General features: G+C 28.0%; 2 protein-coding genes across 6 annotated transcripts in view; one reads left to right on the top strand and one right to left on the bottom strand.

Moving 5' to 3' along the window:
- The window catches only part of LOC112680670 (5-hydroxytryptamine receptor 1), a 333,709-nt gene that overhangs the window by 32,093 nt on the left and 287,440 nt on the right, over nucleotides 1-14,176 (top strand). The window lies entirely within an intron of this gene.
- On the bottom strand, nucleotides 13,490-13,996 carry LOC112680687 (protein FAM200A-like). Its single transcript, XM_025550872.1, has one exon. The coding sequence runs from the start codon at nucleotides 13,994-13,996 to the stop codon at nucleotides 13,490-13,492; it is 507 nt and encodes a 168-aa protein (XP_025406657.1).

Here is a 14,176-nt window from a genome sequence, read left to right as displayed (position 1 = left end):
CACACACACACACACACACACACACACACACACACACACACACACACGAATATTGTCAATTTTGTGAACCAAACTGAGAATTATACGTTCGGTACATAAAAACACCTAATTATAATCAACAAACCGGCAGCATCGGCGTTTCGATAGTATAATAACAATCAAGCGTTGATTATTTGACGCTGTCATATTAAATACTGTTTATTTGGAAACTATTGTTATTTATTCAAACGCGCAATGGTACCGTATTATTAAAAACATCAAATAGTTCTCCGTACAGATTGCCTTTTGTTGTAACTATAGATTAATGCTAAAAGTATAAACAAATCACGTTTTGAAAGAAAAAAAATCAGTAATGCATAAGTGCGACCTCGCAGGACCTAACTGATGTCGTCCTTGAATGTGCATATAGTAATATAACAAAAAGGAAAATATAATATAAATCAAAAGTCGTAACATAAAGTAATATTAGTGTTTTTATTTTTTATTTTGTTAGTTTATGATCTATATTATAAAACCACTTTAATAAGTCGATCAGATCCAATGCACTTTTTGAGGGAAATTTATTGTTATTTCACATTGTGTTCAAATTCACATTTATTTTGGTTGTCGTATATTTGATGGATAACTTTTTCATGTATGATTTCTGGTTTTATTTGAAATACGGTAGTTAAACTATATTCGGGTTTTTGGTTCTCATGAATTAAGTACATTAAGTAGATAGAAACGGTTTTTAGAGAATACATTTTTCAAAGTAAGGGATAAATAATTATTTCATAATTCATTCGAAAAATAATTAAGCATAAATCGAATAATTTTATAAATTTAGTTATAAAAAATTTAAATAATGTATTTTTAAAAATAAACAGTTTTTAAAATCTTGAACTGCTTTTCGCGAAATATTTAAATATTTTAATGTTCTAATTATATTAGCAAGCCTTAGTGTGACATGGTATTGGATATTATTAATAAACAAGTTATCATAGTTTTATACGAAAATTACGAAAAATTCATAAGAACTTGATCATGAAATTATACCACAGAAATATTTAATAATAATATTTAATATAGAGATATTTTTACTTTTCAACCATTTTCCTTTTCATTTGTTATAATACGTTTCTATTGTTTGAATCGATTTTGACTTGGAAAATTATTTTACGGTTATACCGATGATTACTGTATTGAATAAAATAGTGTACCTTTAATTGTTTATCCTCTCTTAAGTAATTAAATTGACGAAAGAATAGTCATAGTCAATTTCAAAATTGAAAATATGATATTTATGCAATTCATTGTGTTACATTAAAATTTAATAATATAATGAAATAATAATAATTGTATTAAAATTCATAATGTATAATATGTTTATAATAATTTTTTCTATTAATATTATTTGAAATAAACTCTTATTTACTATAACATTGTTCATTAACAAAATAGATTAAAAGTTATATATGAAAGCAGTTTATATTACAATGTATTATTATATTATGCTGTGTAATTTCACAAGCCATTGAAAAAAAAGTTATTAAGTAATAACACAAAATCAAATTTTTGTATTAAAATTTATATTCGAGTGACATTAATGTACTGATACTTAATAATTATTTTTATTTATTTATATTTGTATATTATATGTATGCTAAATTCTGTATGAAAAACTAATTTTACTGAAACATTTATTATTGATTGAAATGAATGTACTACGATTTTTTCACTAAATGTCCAAATTTTTAATCATTTACGCTGTTTATTTGATATTTGATAAATTACGATTACGACCTAAAATTACAGTTTTATTAAAATTATATACTAAAAGTGAACATTTATTATAAGACATAACAGATATCCCTTGAAAAATATACTATTAATTCAAAAACGTAATTAATATAGTTCAGTACATTTTCCAATTACTATCCGCGTTAAAATCAACTAAACGAATTCAACATTAATAAGAATACACCAAAAACACAAATATGTGGTTGAACCAGAAAAATAAAAATAAAAAATCGAGACTACCAAAGGATAAAGTACACATTGAATGCGGCGGCGCAATTTTCCAGAAAAACTGTCCTTAATCAGACAACCGTGCAACAGCAAAAGAAAAATAACGTTATTGAGTAAGGATACTAATGAAAATATCCACAAGAAACAGCAGAGTAAGAAGAAACTTATATTAGCCCGGTAACGTTTGAATCACACGAGTTTGTAGTGAGATCAACCTACGATGTAGTTTACTTGTATATATATTTAACAAAAACCTCTTTTAATTTTTCTTTCTCTATGGTAGATGGAAATCTAAACGTATACTGGACTGTAGAACATTGTTTAAGCATTTCATTATAACATCAAAGTTATGCTGAAACGGATATTATACGTATTTACGACATATACAGATAAATGTTTATTAATTCAACACTTTTTTTGAAAAACATTTTACCTAAATAGAAAATTTTCTTCCGATTCAAAAACTTTTTACTGAGAGCTATGTTATGTTAAACTAATTTATCTAATTAATAATATATTTGCAACTGTTAAATTATGCGTACATAAATATTGAATAAAAAAATGTTGATTGCTCACGAATTTATATTCACTGTAATGTTAAAAAGAAAAACGTTAAGAACAATAATCTGTTTATTTTTATGCCTCGTGCTTTTATGTACATAATAAATATACGTATGGGTGTAGCTTGGAGATGATTAGCTCTCTTTTAGTTTAAAAAATTAGAAAAAAAACCACGTTTTTAATTTATATATTATTTTTAAAATTTTTTGTTCAAGCAGTGGTTAGTAGGTGTGGTATCGAATAATTGAGTAAAAGACATCCTTACGAATTTACCATATGAACAAGTGTTTTTTTTTTTTGTGGATATTTTCGCGCTTGAATACATGTATATTTTAAGATAAAAGGTATGGTATCTGTTTGAATAATTATTCTTGAAAAAATTATGATTTTAGTAAGTGTACAACATTGTTTTAATTGCTTGAGATGATATTTTCGTGAAAGGCAATTGAGCCCATAGACCGGTTACAAATTACAACGTAAGCAAAATAAAGTAATTTTATTTTGCTGTGAACTAGATAAATCATAATATCATCTCGGATCAATATGAATTTTTTTTTATGAAATGTTGAGTATAAAGATATAGAACAATCCTTACATTGCTTCGATACAGTAGCGATGTTAAATGGGGAGAAGTTCATTCAATTTTCATTTGAGTTTTTAAATATCGCAGTAAAAATTATAGTTTGACTAGTAGTGCATATTACATTATAACACTGAAGTCCGGTTTTTCTAACGCACACCCAATTGTAGGTCTGAACATTTTAAGTTTTTTGGCATTTGTGGAAACCATTTAAGTTGTGCATAACTATTTTTAGATAATTTTGAAGTATGAACCATTTTCTACGTTATAATAGCCATAAAGCGTTCGGACTCTTTTTTGAGATTTTCTGTACACTTAGTGGTAATAAATATTAATATAATATTATTTTTGACAATATATATATTTATACGTCTTTATACTTGTATTACTATTAAAGGTCAATTATCATTATATTTTATCCTATTATTTTAAATTTGTCCGTCTGCCAAATTTCTAACGGTCTCAATTTCACTCGTATATTTCTGTTGGTCCATACTGTGTCCATAACACGAAATGGTACGTCCAAATCTTTTTTATGAATCACTTTTGTAGAACCTATCCTAACTTAGTAAGTTTTCAAAGTCCATTTTCAAGGTGCAAAAAACCGATTGTGTACTTTTCGATTATGTTGATGACGAATGAATGGCAATTGTTCTAACATGGTTTGATTCATCATTTACGTTGATCAGATGATCGGACCAGGGACTGAGAACCGGTTACGAAACCTTGTGTAAATTAATGCACGAAGGGTTAAAACAGACCAGAGTTAAAACGCAAAAGAAATTAATCTATTTCTTATTAAACTTTTGTTAACTATGAAATACTATTTTATAGTATTAAAATTCTATTATAATATATAATACTTAATAAATAAGACTAATTAATATTTTTAACAATATTTGTTGATATTAGTTATTCTATTAAGTTAATTTGGTTAAAATTATTAAACAGTATATACTAGTTCCTCCATTATATACCTATCTTTAATTTAATCTGTAATTTTTTTTTTCTAAAAAAGACTTACCTAAGTACCTAATTTGAGTTCTAAATTAAAACCTTAAGCTATACTATCACGAAAAACTATAAACACTTCGTGTGTGGTATAACATCTTACAGTTGCTAAATCAGTGTAATATGTACTTTATACTTGTATTAACTTTTATGTTTGAAAAAAATACACCATAAAAAAGGTTGGGTCCAATTCTAACCGGAACCTAAATTTTGAACTCTATGAAATCTTGAAATTTAACCTAAACCTCTAAAAAAATATTTTAAAGACCCGAATCCTAACAGGTCATTAAGGTCTCAGTCCCTGGTTCAGACCGGCGTGTATACTTGTCTGGAAATTTGAAGAGAAAATTGTCAAGTACAAAATTTTTCCAACACGGTCAAGCATGAATTATGACATACAAAGTTTTTAGGATATTTTCTTAACTTAAACTAACTTTGACACGAAAACGACCCGACCGAGTAGTAATGGATCTTAATAGTTTCTTTTCGTTTTCAATATTTCATTGTGATATTATTATAACTGTTTTTATTACATTATTCACAAACTATAAACTATCTACATTGGCTATAATGCCAGTTTTAATAATATTCATATTTACAATGGTAATTCTTTCGTTGTGGAAATTTTTAATTAATTTTGCAATTTTTTTTAGTAAAATACAACAAAATTATATTACATATTCTTATTTTTCAGTACTTGGAAATTATTTTCATATTCTTAGCATATTTCATTCAATTTAAAAGTATATTTCTCTTTTGTTCACTGATCACTCATGCGATAAACATATACTTTGAGTTACAACGTGCAGCATATATTACAATACTCATAAGCATGATTCTGACGTACTTAGCTTGAACCATATTCTTAAATTTTCAGTGCTAGTGCCGTATTTAAGATTTCGATGTTCGAGAACAAGAATAAATCGATGTTTTCTCATACAAGCCCAGATTATAATATGGAATAATTAAAAACTGGATTATCTATTATGACCATTTCAGCTGGATGAACTTGGATTCTCATCGGATCAGATCTCTATTTTAACTCTATGTCAACTGGTTGAAATAATTAGTGGTACCTCTTAGCGTGAACACTGTTCAATATCATATATGTATAAGTAATACCATCATAATAATCAAAATAATTATAAAAATTATAATATACAAGGGTTTTTTTTTTTTAAATTCATAATAGGAATACAATTTAAATTACGAAATGGCAACATTGTGTCACGGAAATATATATTGGAATAGGTTCAATGTCCATACAACACCGTTTGATTACCATATTTTAATATTAATAACAAATTCATCTAAAATAAATAGACTTCAAAAGATTACTTTTTTTTTCAGTTTTTTAAGACTTCATTATTTTATAACCATAATAAATCATTTTTATAACTGTATTCTCTGTAATTATTCATATAATTATTCATATGTGCTTGAGTCTGACTAAATAATAAAAAAAAAAAAAAACACGCGATTGTTCACATCTTTGCAAAATTGAATAATATTATAATTATTATTTTTATCGAAATTACTTCTAAATTTTTTATAGTAACTTATTTTTGGTTAAAAAGTTTTATATTAAATAACGAGTTATTGTAAAATATACTTTTTGAAATTATTACATCTTTAAAAGATAATTTAACGATATATTTCAAACTCTGTGATAAAACGTTAATGCAATGTTTAATAAAAAATTTAGTATTTTAAAAAATGTGGAATAAATATAATATTATTTTTAATTGACCAATGACCTAACCACAACAGGAAAAATACATATTGCAACTGTACTCTGTACGTACATAATAAAAATCGAATATACTTTATCATTTTGTATCGGGTTGATTTTTCAAACACCCTGATTTCGAGATAATAATAATATGAGATCTAATACATGCACGTGTTTGTAGAGTGTAACGATAAACAAGTCGTACGAAATATTATATGTAATTGTATCCAGCAAGCAGTGGAATTGAGAACGGGCAAATGGGTGTCCATAAAGTAGTTTTTTGATTGCTCTTAATAATAATAATATAATGATGATGATAATAAATAAAATAAAATCGCAAACGAAGGCCAAACATCTGGTTTTCTGCGTTCTTAAGATTTTAATAATTTTTTCTATTCATCTCGAAGCCTAAAACAAATAAAAATAATTTATATTTACAAAGTTTCATGATGACGTTTATTTACTCTTTATTTGCTTCAAGTCAAAGGATATTATAATATATCAAAATATTATGTCTATCGTATACCGGTATTATCGACATAAATTAATCACGAATAAAATATATTTAAACGGAAAAGAAAAATTAACTATAGATTAAAATTTCTTCGATATCATTCAGAAGAAATATGGTAACCCGTGTTGATTCTTACACAAGTCGATGAAAGTCGTTTGCCATATCTTGTACGTGTGATCTGGAATACCAGCCAACCGTAGTCGTACTTAGGGTAAGTGCGCGTGCATATACGATACGAGAATCCATGTGACAAAGTGATGGAAAAGGATAGAGGCCAGAAGTCTGCGGTTTTCGTCACTTTTAACGTATTAACGTATCGCGTCGAGCATACTGCAGGACTCCCTCTTAGACGTACACATACCTTTTCATATGAAGGGAACCCGCGTAGCGAAAAATAATACACATCGTAAGGGTCGAGTGCGGTGTGTACATATAAGTGTATATATATAATGTAATATTATATATAGAAAATTGGAACACGTTTTTACGTCCGTTTTCGGTTCATTGCCATTCTGCGAGCGTTGTGTCGGATTTTCTGATCCTTTATCTGCCATCTGGCCACAGCACCCGATACAAAGTGGTGTTTTCAGACTTCTACTTATATCCATTGCTGCACAGTCGTCGGTTTTGTCGTCTTATTTATAGTGTACATTCACGACAGCCACTGGACGATAAACACACAAGGGCTGTTCCAATAACTCAAATAGAGAGGAGAGAGCATACACGGAAAAACATTTAAATTACAATAAAAAAAAAAATAAAAACTAAAACATAGTTTTTACAGTGTGTTTAATGAACTTAATGTAAGAATAGTTACAAAGTAAAAATTAATTTATTCCTGATACGTAGTCTTTTATTAAATCTTTTTAAAACAAGTTAAGAATATAACACTTTCATATTGAAATAAATAATTGAACACATTTCCCAACATATAAAATAATTTATGAACTATCAAAATTTTAAATTTCAATAGATAATATTGTTGAAAGTCTTTTGACATTTCAAAACGAATTTAATAAACTTTTTCAAGATTTCAAGTAATTTTCAAAATATTTTAAATTACTCGCCACTCCATATCAATATCGATGTTAATGATGTTCCAATTGAAATTAAAATTAAAACAATAGATTTACAGTCACAAGATATCCATGAAAACTATTGCCTTTAAAAATAAATACCGTTGCAAAATACTTGAGCATCGATCACGTCTGACAGATGACCATCTCCACTTTTTACTTAGAGCAGACACAAATCATTTTGATTAAATATCATAGTTATAAACTTTTAAATAAATACAGTGTAATTTTTAGTCATTTTTATTAATAGTAGGATAATCTTTTTTTTTATCAATGTTATTTTCTATTATTATGCAATATCAATAACAATAAATTCAGGTCATAGAAAGTACAAGACGCATTAAAAATGTGTACTCACTTTGTAATGTGAAATATATTAATACAACATTTTAGCATTTAATAAAAACAATTATACAATAATCATATTATCAATACTGTCAGTTAGTATGTATATGTTTAATTATGTTAAATGAATTTACAAAATATAGAAGACTCATGAATAAATTGACTTATGTAGTGGTTGAGTCACACGATACACACACACACACACACACACACACACACACACATTTTGTACGACAAATTTGTCAACTCTACTCTCCTAAATTTCCTAATACGGCCATTTTCCGAATTACATTTAGTACTGTCACCATGTTCTTTATTGCACTTCAAATTTCCACGTTTCGAATCATGTAAACCGTTGCAAACTTCATGTCACTTCGTCTGTTTCCTACGTGGAAAACTACTCCTTGTCCGATAGTGATTTAAAATATAATTATCAATTCTCCATTTATATCTTGAGGGCCGGATTAAGAAATTTTTCAACCCGGGGCATACTTATGTAAGTTTAAACTTTACTAAGATTCAAATTTCTTTTTTATAAACATGTAATTATTTTAATATAATTTGGTATTTATTAATTGTATTCTCTAATGGAAGGTAAATGGATAAGTGTAGAACTACTTTCCCCCCCCCCAAAAAAAAAAAAAATTGAATCTATGCTCTTATTTATACCTACGCATTTAGTTAGTATTTTAACAACCACACATTTATTAAAAGTTAAATTTTATTACATTTCATTAAAAATTGTATTAAAAGAAAAATATTGAAATAATATGTTATCAATTCTTTTAGTACAACCATATAAACCAATAAGCAATATTTATGTTACAATAAAAATGTAAATCAATTTATAAAAAATAAAATTTTGTTATCATGGTTAAAATTGAAACTGAATTAATTAATTAAAATTACTATATAAAATACTGGGTAAATTACGTATGTAGATTATTTTATTTTTGTTAATTATAATATTTATATGAAAATGCTTTCGTTGACTTCTGTTTAGTATATTGGTCAATACACTCATCACATGAAATAGATTCAAGCATTTATTTTAATTGTTAAGAACTGAAAATTAATTTAATTTATCTTTTTAAAAGAGTCGATCGCAAATAATTCATGAATCTAAATATGATATTCATTCAAATACTTGCGCGTTTAAAATCATATGTCTTGGAGCAGATTTCTTCCATCCCATCACCCTTAAATCCGACTCTGTACACCCCGTTTATGTTGTGTATCGTATGAGGTGTATCGAAGACTATACGATTAAAATAATATAACACTTTACACACAATACTACAAATATGATCGATATTATTTAGATATTGTTTATGCGCGTATATAATAGGAATTAAAAGCGATACGAGTTGTAGAATTTAAAGCTATAGCGTGAAATAATACCGGTGTGCTGTGATTCCATGAGCTCAAAAACAAACGGTAGGTGAAACGGTGTGCCGGGGTTACCGACACCCAGATCTTTATATAAATGTACACGAAATAAATATCAAGTTATTTATTTAACATTAAATAAAAGTAATACAATTAATTTAATAAAATTATTCCGGGCCCTGTAGCTGGCTCGAATAAGCGGCCGCGGCGGTCGGTATCGGACCTGAGCAGGTGTGATAGAGAATTGGATACACGGTTGACAGCAGACTTAAGCAAGCGATCAATACGACCATGATCATTTTACCAGCGGACACTTGTGTAAGCAACGTCGAAAAGGTTTGTACGGATATTGGCCTTGAAAAGAGGCGTTTTTAGTGTCGACGAATAGGTCCACGAAGAGCCCCGCGTGTAAATGCCGCTGGAGCCGGATTCGTGGTTGTTTTTCACGACTGTGGTTGCCGTAGCCGCCGTGCAGTCGTCGAGGTTGATATCGTCGTATTTGCCGCAACCGTCGTCGACATTATCTCTACCGCCGTTGTCGTCGTAATCTCTGAAATCGTCATATTGCCATCGGGTGCTTCTATTCTTCTTATCTTTTGGATGTTGATCGTTGTGAATGGAAGAATGGAGTTTCGATGCTTCGAAAAGTGACCGGTATATACCTAATCAGACATCGACGCTCCATTCTCATTGGTTGAATTTTTATCAATCCAGTCGACGATGTAAAACGACACTATTCCTCCGCTATATTAGTTATTTTCATGTCGTTTTACATCATCACAAAGATATTCTTGGTGGCTGTGAAAAAGGCCATTTTTGTCTGAGCGCGTGCACCGTTACATAGATTCAAGCAAAAAAGCAAAAAAAAAAAAAGCGATTAAGTACGGATTGTGCAACAAACGTTATGTATAGATTAAAATATAACAATGTAATGTTGGTACAATAGCGTTGGTCGCGCGTTTGCGTTTGTCTCATCCTTATCTTTGTCTTTGCAGGTGGTAAAAAGGCGCTCGGTTTATGTAATGACTACACACCGGCGATCTTTCCGTAGTGCGTTTTGCCGCTCACCGGACAGCAGTTTTCTGCATCACAATGCACGTAATAACAGTATTAACACGCCGTAATTATTTTAATGCCGTACATTTCTAAAAGATCACTCAGTCGTGAGTTTATCAATGCAAATTCGTCTGCGTTACAATACATAATTCTATAATTTTCAGCGTTTTCCGCGCGTTGTTAAAACCAACAATATGAAACACTACGAGTCATAAAAATAATATGATAAATCACGTCTACTATTACTATAGTTAATTTATAAAAAATTTAATTTTGTTCAAAAAAGCAATACAACTGTTTTATAAATAAAAACATTTTTTTTTTTCGTATTTTGTATTTTTGTATTTGGCGAGAACGGTGCGTATCATAGACCTATTGAAATGTATTGATAATTTTTTATAGTATTGCGAGTAACGATATCAATAATAATTTTTCACCATTGTGTTAAACCTGACCAAATCCTACTAAATACAATGTACTATGTTTATATAACTCAATATAAATTTTTTTTTAAGTATATAAAAGCACAATATTATCGTGTTTTAATTTTCATCATTCATTTTTAAACTTATCGAAAAACTTTACTGATGTATCGTTCAAATATATCGATAATTTTAACTCATGGAAACTTCGATTACATCCCTAGTATAATCGCAGTAGATCTTGTCCGCTAAGAGTTCATTAGAAACAATGTGTACCATACGTATCTTGTACATGTATAAAGCGCACGTTTGATTTCTTATTGATTATTCAATTATTCATTATTGATTATTTCCAGTATCTATTAACCAATTAATATATGTATGATATTCAAATCGAAGACAAACATTTCTCTGTACTTCTGAACAGAATCTTCACTTAATTTTCCAACATATATTTCGATTGAATTTCCCGTTCGATAACGGTTCGCGTTGTATTTTTTTTGTATTTTTTTGTTGAATTTAATTTTTATGAAAGTAATTAAAATCGATTGTTTTGTTTTGATTACATATATTATTATTTTAATATATATATATATATCTGCGATATTTAATCCATTGACACGTCATAACATTTTATGTTTAAACGAAACCTAATACGTATATGTGAGCCATGTAATCCTTTTCAACAAGTTAACATATATCAACTATTTTAATAGAAACGATATTATTGTACAAAGAATTTAATTTTTGAATAAAAACCATAAGATTTATATTTTTAAAAGTTTGGTTATCTTAACCTCGGCTAAAGTACGAGACGTGCATCAAAATGTAATCAATTTTTTTCCCATATCTATTTTAACAGATTTCTTTAAACTCACGGTTATTTTTTATCTAATAACATTCATAGCGTTATTGGCAGTAAGATTTGCTGTTAATATTGGTCCTCCGATATTCTCGAGTATTCACGTTGTTTATCAAAGACTGAAGATCAGTTTCTTTCATACTTCTAAGTCGTTATTTTATGTATAAATTATCTTTTTTTCAACACTGATATTACAAAATGGAATAAATAATAAATATTCACTACCAGAAGAAAAACACAAATATACGAAAATGCACTGTGCAGAAGGATTGCATCGAATAAAAAAATATAAATTTACATATGAATGGCTTCCGATAATCAAAGCAGAAAAATACGTAAATTCCAACGGAGTGCATTAGGAAACATTATGTAATTTCATTTTCTACCAATTTATTAGCTTAAACATACTATATACCAGATACATTTACAGCTCATTTTTAGTCATACAGAATAATAATGATAAATGCTATTTGAAAAAGACGGGTGTATTTGTATGCTTAGTTCGTAAAATTGCCGATTTCATGAAATCAATAACGCCGTTTCTGAGTACGTTAATTAGAAAATATGATTACCGATTTTACGAATTAAAGAAGAATTTTTTAATGCAAAGTTTCAATAAAAAAAAAAAAGAAGAATTTTTTCATGTATTTCATATAATATGTAGTTTTATGTCTTTATAGTTGCCGAATACGTGAATTTGGAAATAGAGTTGCTGATTTCCTTAAATCGGTAATTTTACGAATTTGACGTAAAATATGTTAGCGATAGTCAATCAGATATATGCAATTCAGATTTATATACCATAAATTAAATTATCTTTACCTTTTCCGAACTTGAAAAATAAATATTTATAGTAACTCGTTAAAAATTTAAAAAAAAAGAAATAAAATACAATTATCAAGGATTATTATTGAAGATCCATTATCGACTTAATAAAATTTTTTTATGCTATTATTAATATTAAGTTTGCGTAGTAAAATTATTTATTTTACGAGTAAAATAAAATATTGCTTTGTCGAAACTGCTGAGTAGATAAAAAAAATTACAATATTTTTAATATTAAATAAGTTGTAAAATGTTATTTCATGTAAATATGAAGTATTTTATTTTAAACCTAGTTAAGATTTTGAAAAAATATTTCTTGAAAAATGTTACTTTTCTTAGGTAAATAGGCGTGCGCAGAGTTTGTCCGTAGGGGGGCTCCTTAAAAAAGTGAACCAAAGATTCTTGTACTAAAGACTACTAGTATAATTAAATATTTTAAATTTTATGAATTATTTATTTAATTCAATATGCAAATATAAAAATAAATACTATTTAAACTTACACAATTTATATCTAAGAAATACTTATTTACATATTGTTATATTATTTAAAACTCCATCCTTTTGTCCACGGGAATAAGATTTTTGAATGTATCAATTACATCTTCAATTTTTATATTATATGCAAGTTCTGATTAGTCTGATTAATGACTAATAACTTTATTATATTTATTCACAGATATCAATTCTATACTATAAGATTAAAACTGGCTTTACTTTATTCATGTAAAATGTAAAAATTTTCGCTATCTAGTATAGTATATATATACATTTATTAAAGAAAAAGCCAAAAAAAAAAGAGTCTACAGGGGGGGGGGGGGCCAGCTCGGCGACAACCGCCCGGCGCCCCCCTTTTTTGGGCAAAACCCTCCCCCGTCGCCCCCCCTCCTTTCTATATTGATCCCCAAAATTTTTATTTTTTAGTAGGTACGCGACCCCCCCCCCTAAAAAAAAGTATGCCATAAATAAATAAGATTTTTACTATAATCCATTTTATCATTGAGTTTTTTATAAAATACTATACGAATACAATGTACTGAATAATAACTTAATTAATAAATAAATAAAATAAATTATAAAAAAATACAAAAAATTAGTATAATAGAAAATTTAGTGTGAATTTTGATTTCGGACACTGTTGCATAAAATTTCCCACTGGGGTACAATTTCAGATAAGCTGATGCGCATGTCATGTGTGACATCTAATCTGTTTCTTTGTTTTGTTTTAATATTGCTCATGGTAGAAAATCCTTTTTCGCACGAATAAGTGGTAGGAAAAAGTAATAGTTTTTTTATTGCATTAATTGAAAGTTCTGGATATTCATTATATACTGCACACCAAAAAAATACAAGAGTTTCATTTCTAAATTTATGTTCATAAGTTTTATCACAAGAAAGATCGATAATCTGAGTTTCAAGAAGCGTATTGAAGTTCAACTCTTCAATAGAAACAGTAAAAGGATTTTCAATCCATTGAAAATCGTCACGAATATATTTTGGGAAATAACTATTCAATGCAATTGATATTTGATTTAAATGCAATGAAATAATTGTTTTGATATCATTGACATTCACCGAGTCGTCTTCTTCTAGAAACTCGCTAAGTACAAAAAACATATCAATATTTACATGGAGGTTTCTGATAATTATTGATAACTTTTTGTTTTCGGAAAGTTGAAAAGTGTGATAGTCGATTTTGGATTCTTCTAAATAATTTGTTGTGGCTCTTTAGTCGTCGACTGAGCACAGGTTCAATTTTAAGGCAGATTTTGTGTTGATCGAGTAATCGTCGATTGT

Source organism: Sipha flava, unplaced genomic scaffold (assembly GCF_003268045.1).
Source record: "Sipha flava isolate LNK unplaced genomic scaffold, YSA_version1 179_pilon_pilon, whole genome shotgun sequence".
Classification (NCBI taxonomy): Eukaryota; Metazoa; Arthropoda; class Insecta; order Hemiptera; family Aphididae; genus Sipha; species Sipha flava.
This window is presented reverse-complemented; position numbering and strand designations above follow the sequence as displayed.

Excerpts from the sequence above, each read along its gene's own strand:
- LOC112680687 (XM_025550872.1), bottom strand. The coding sequence starts at position 13,996 with ATGTTTTTTGTACTTAGCGAGTTTCTAGAAGAAGACGACTCGGTGAAT.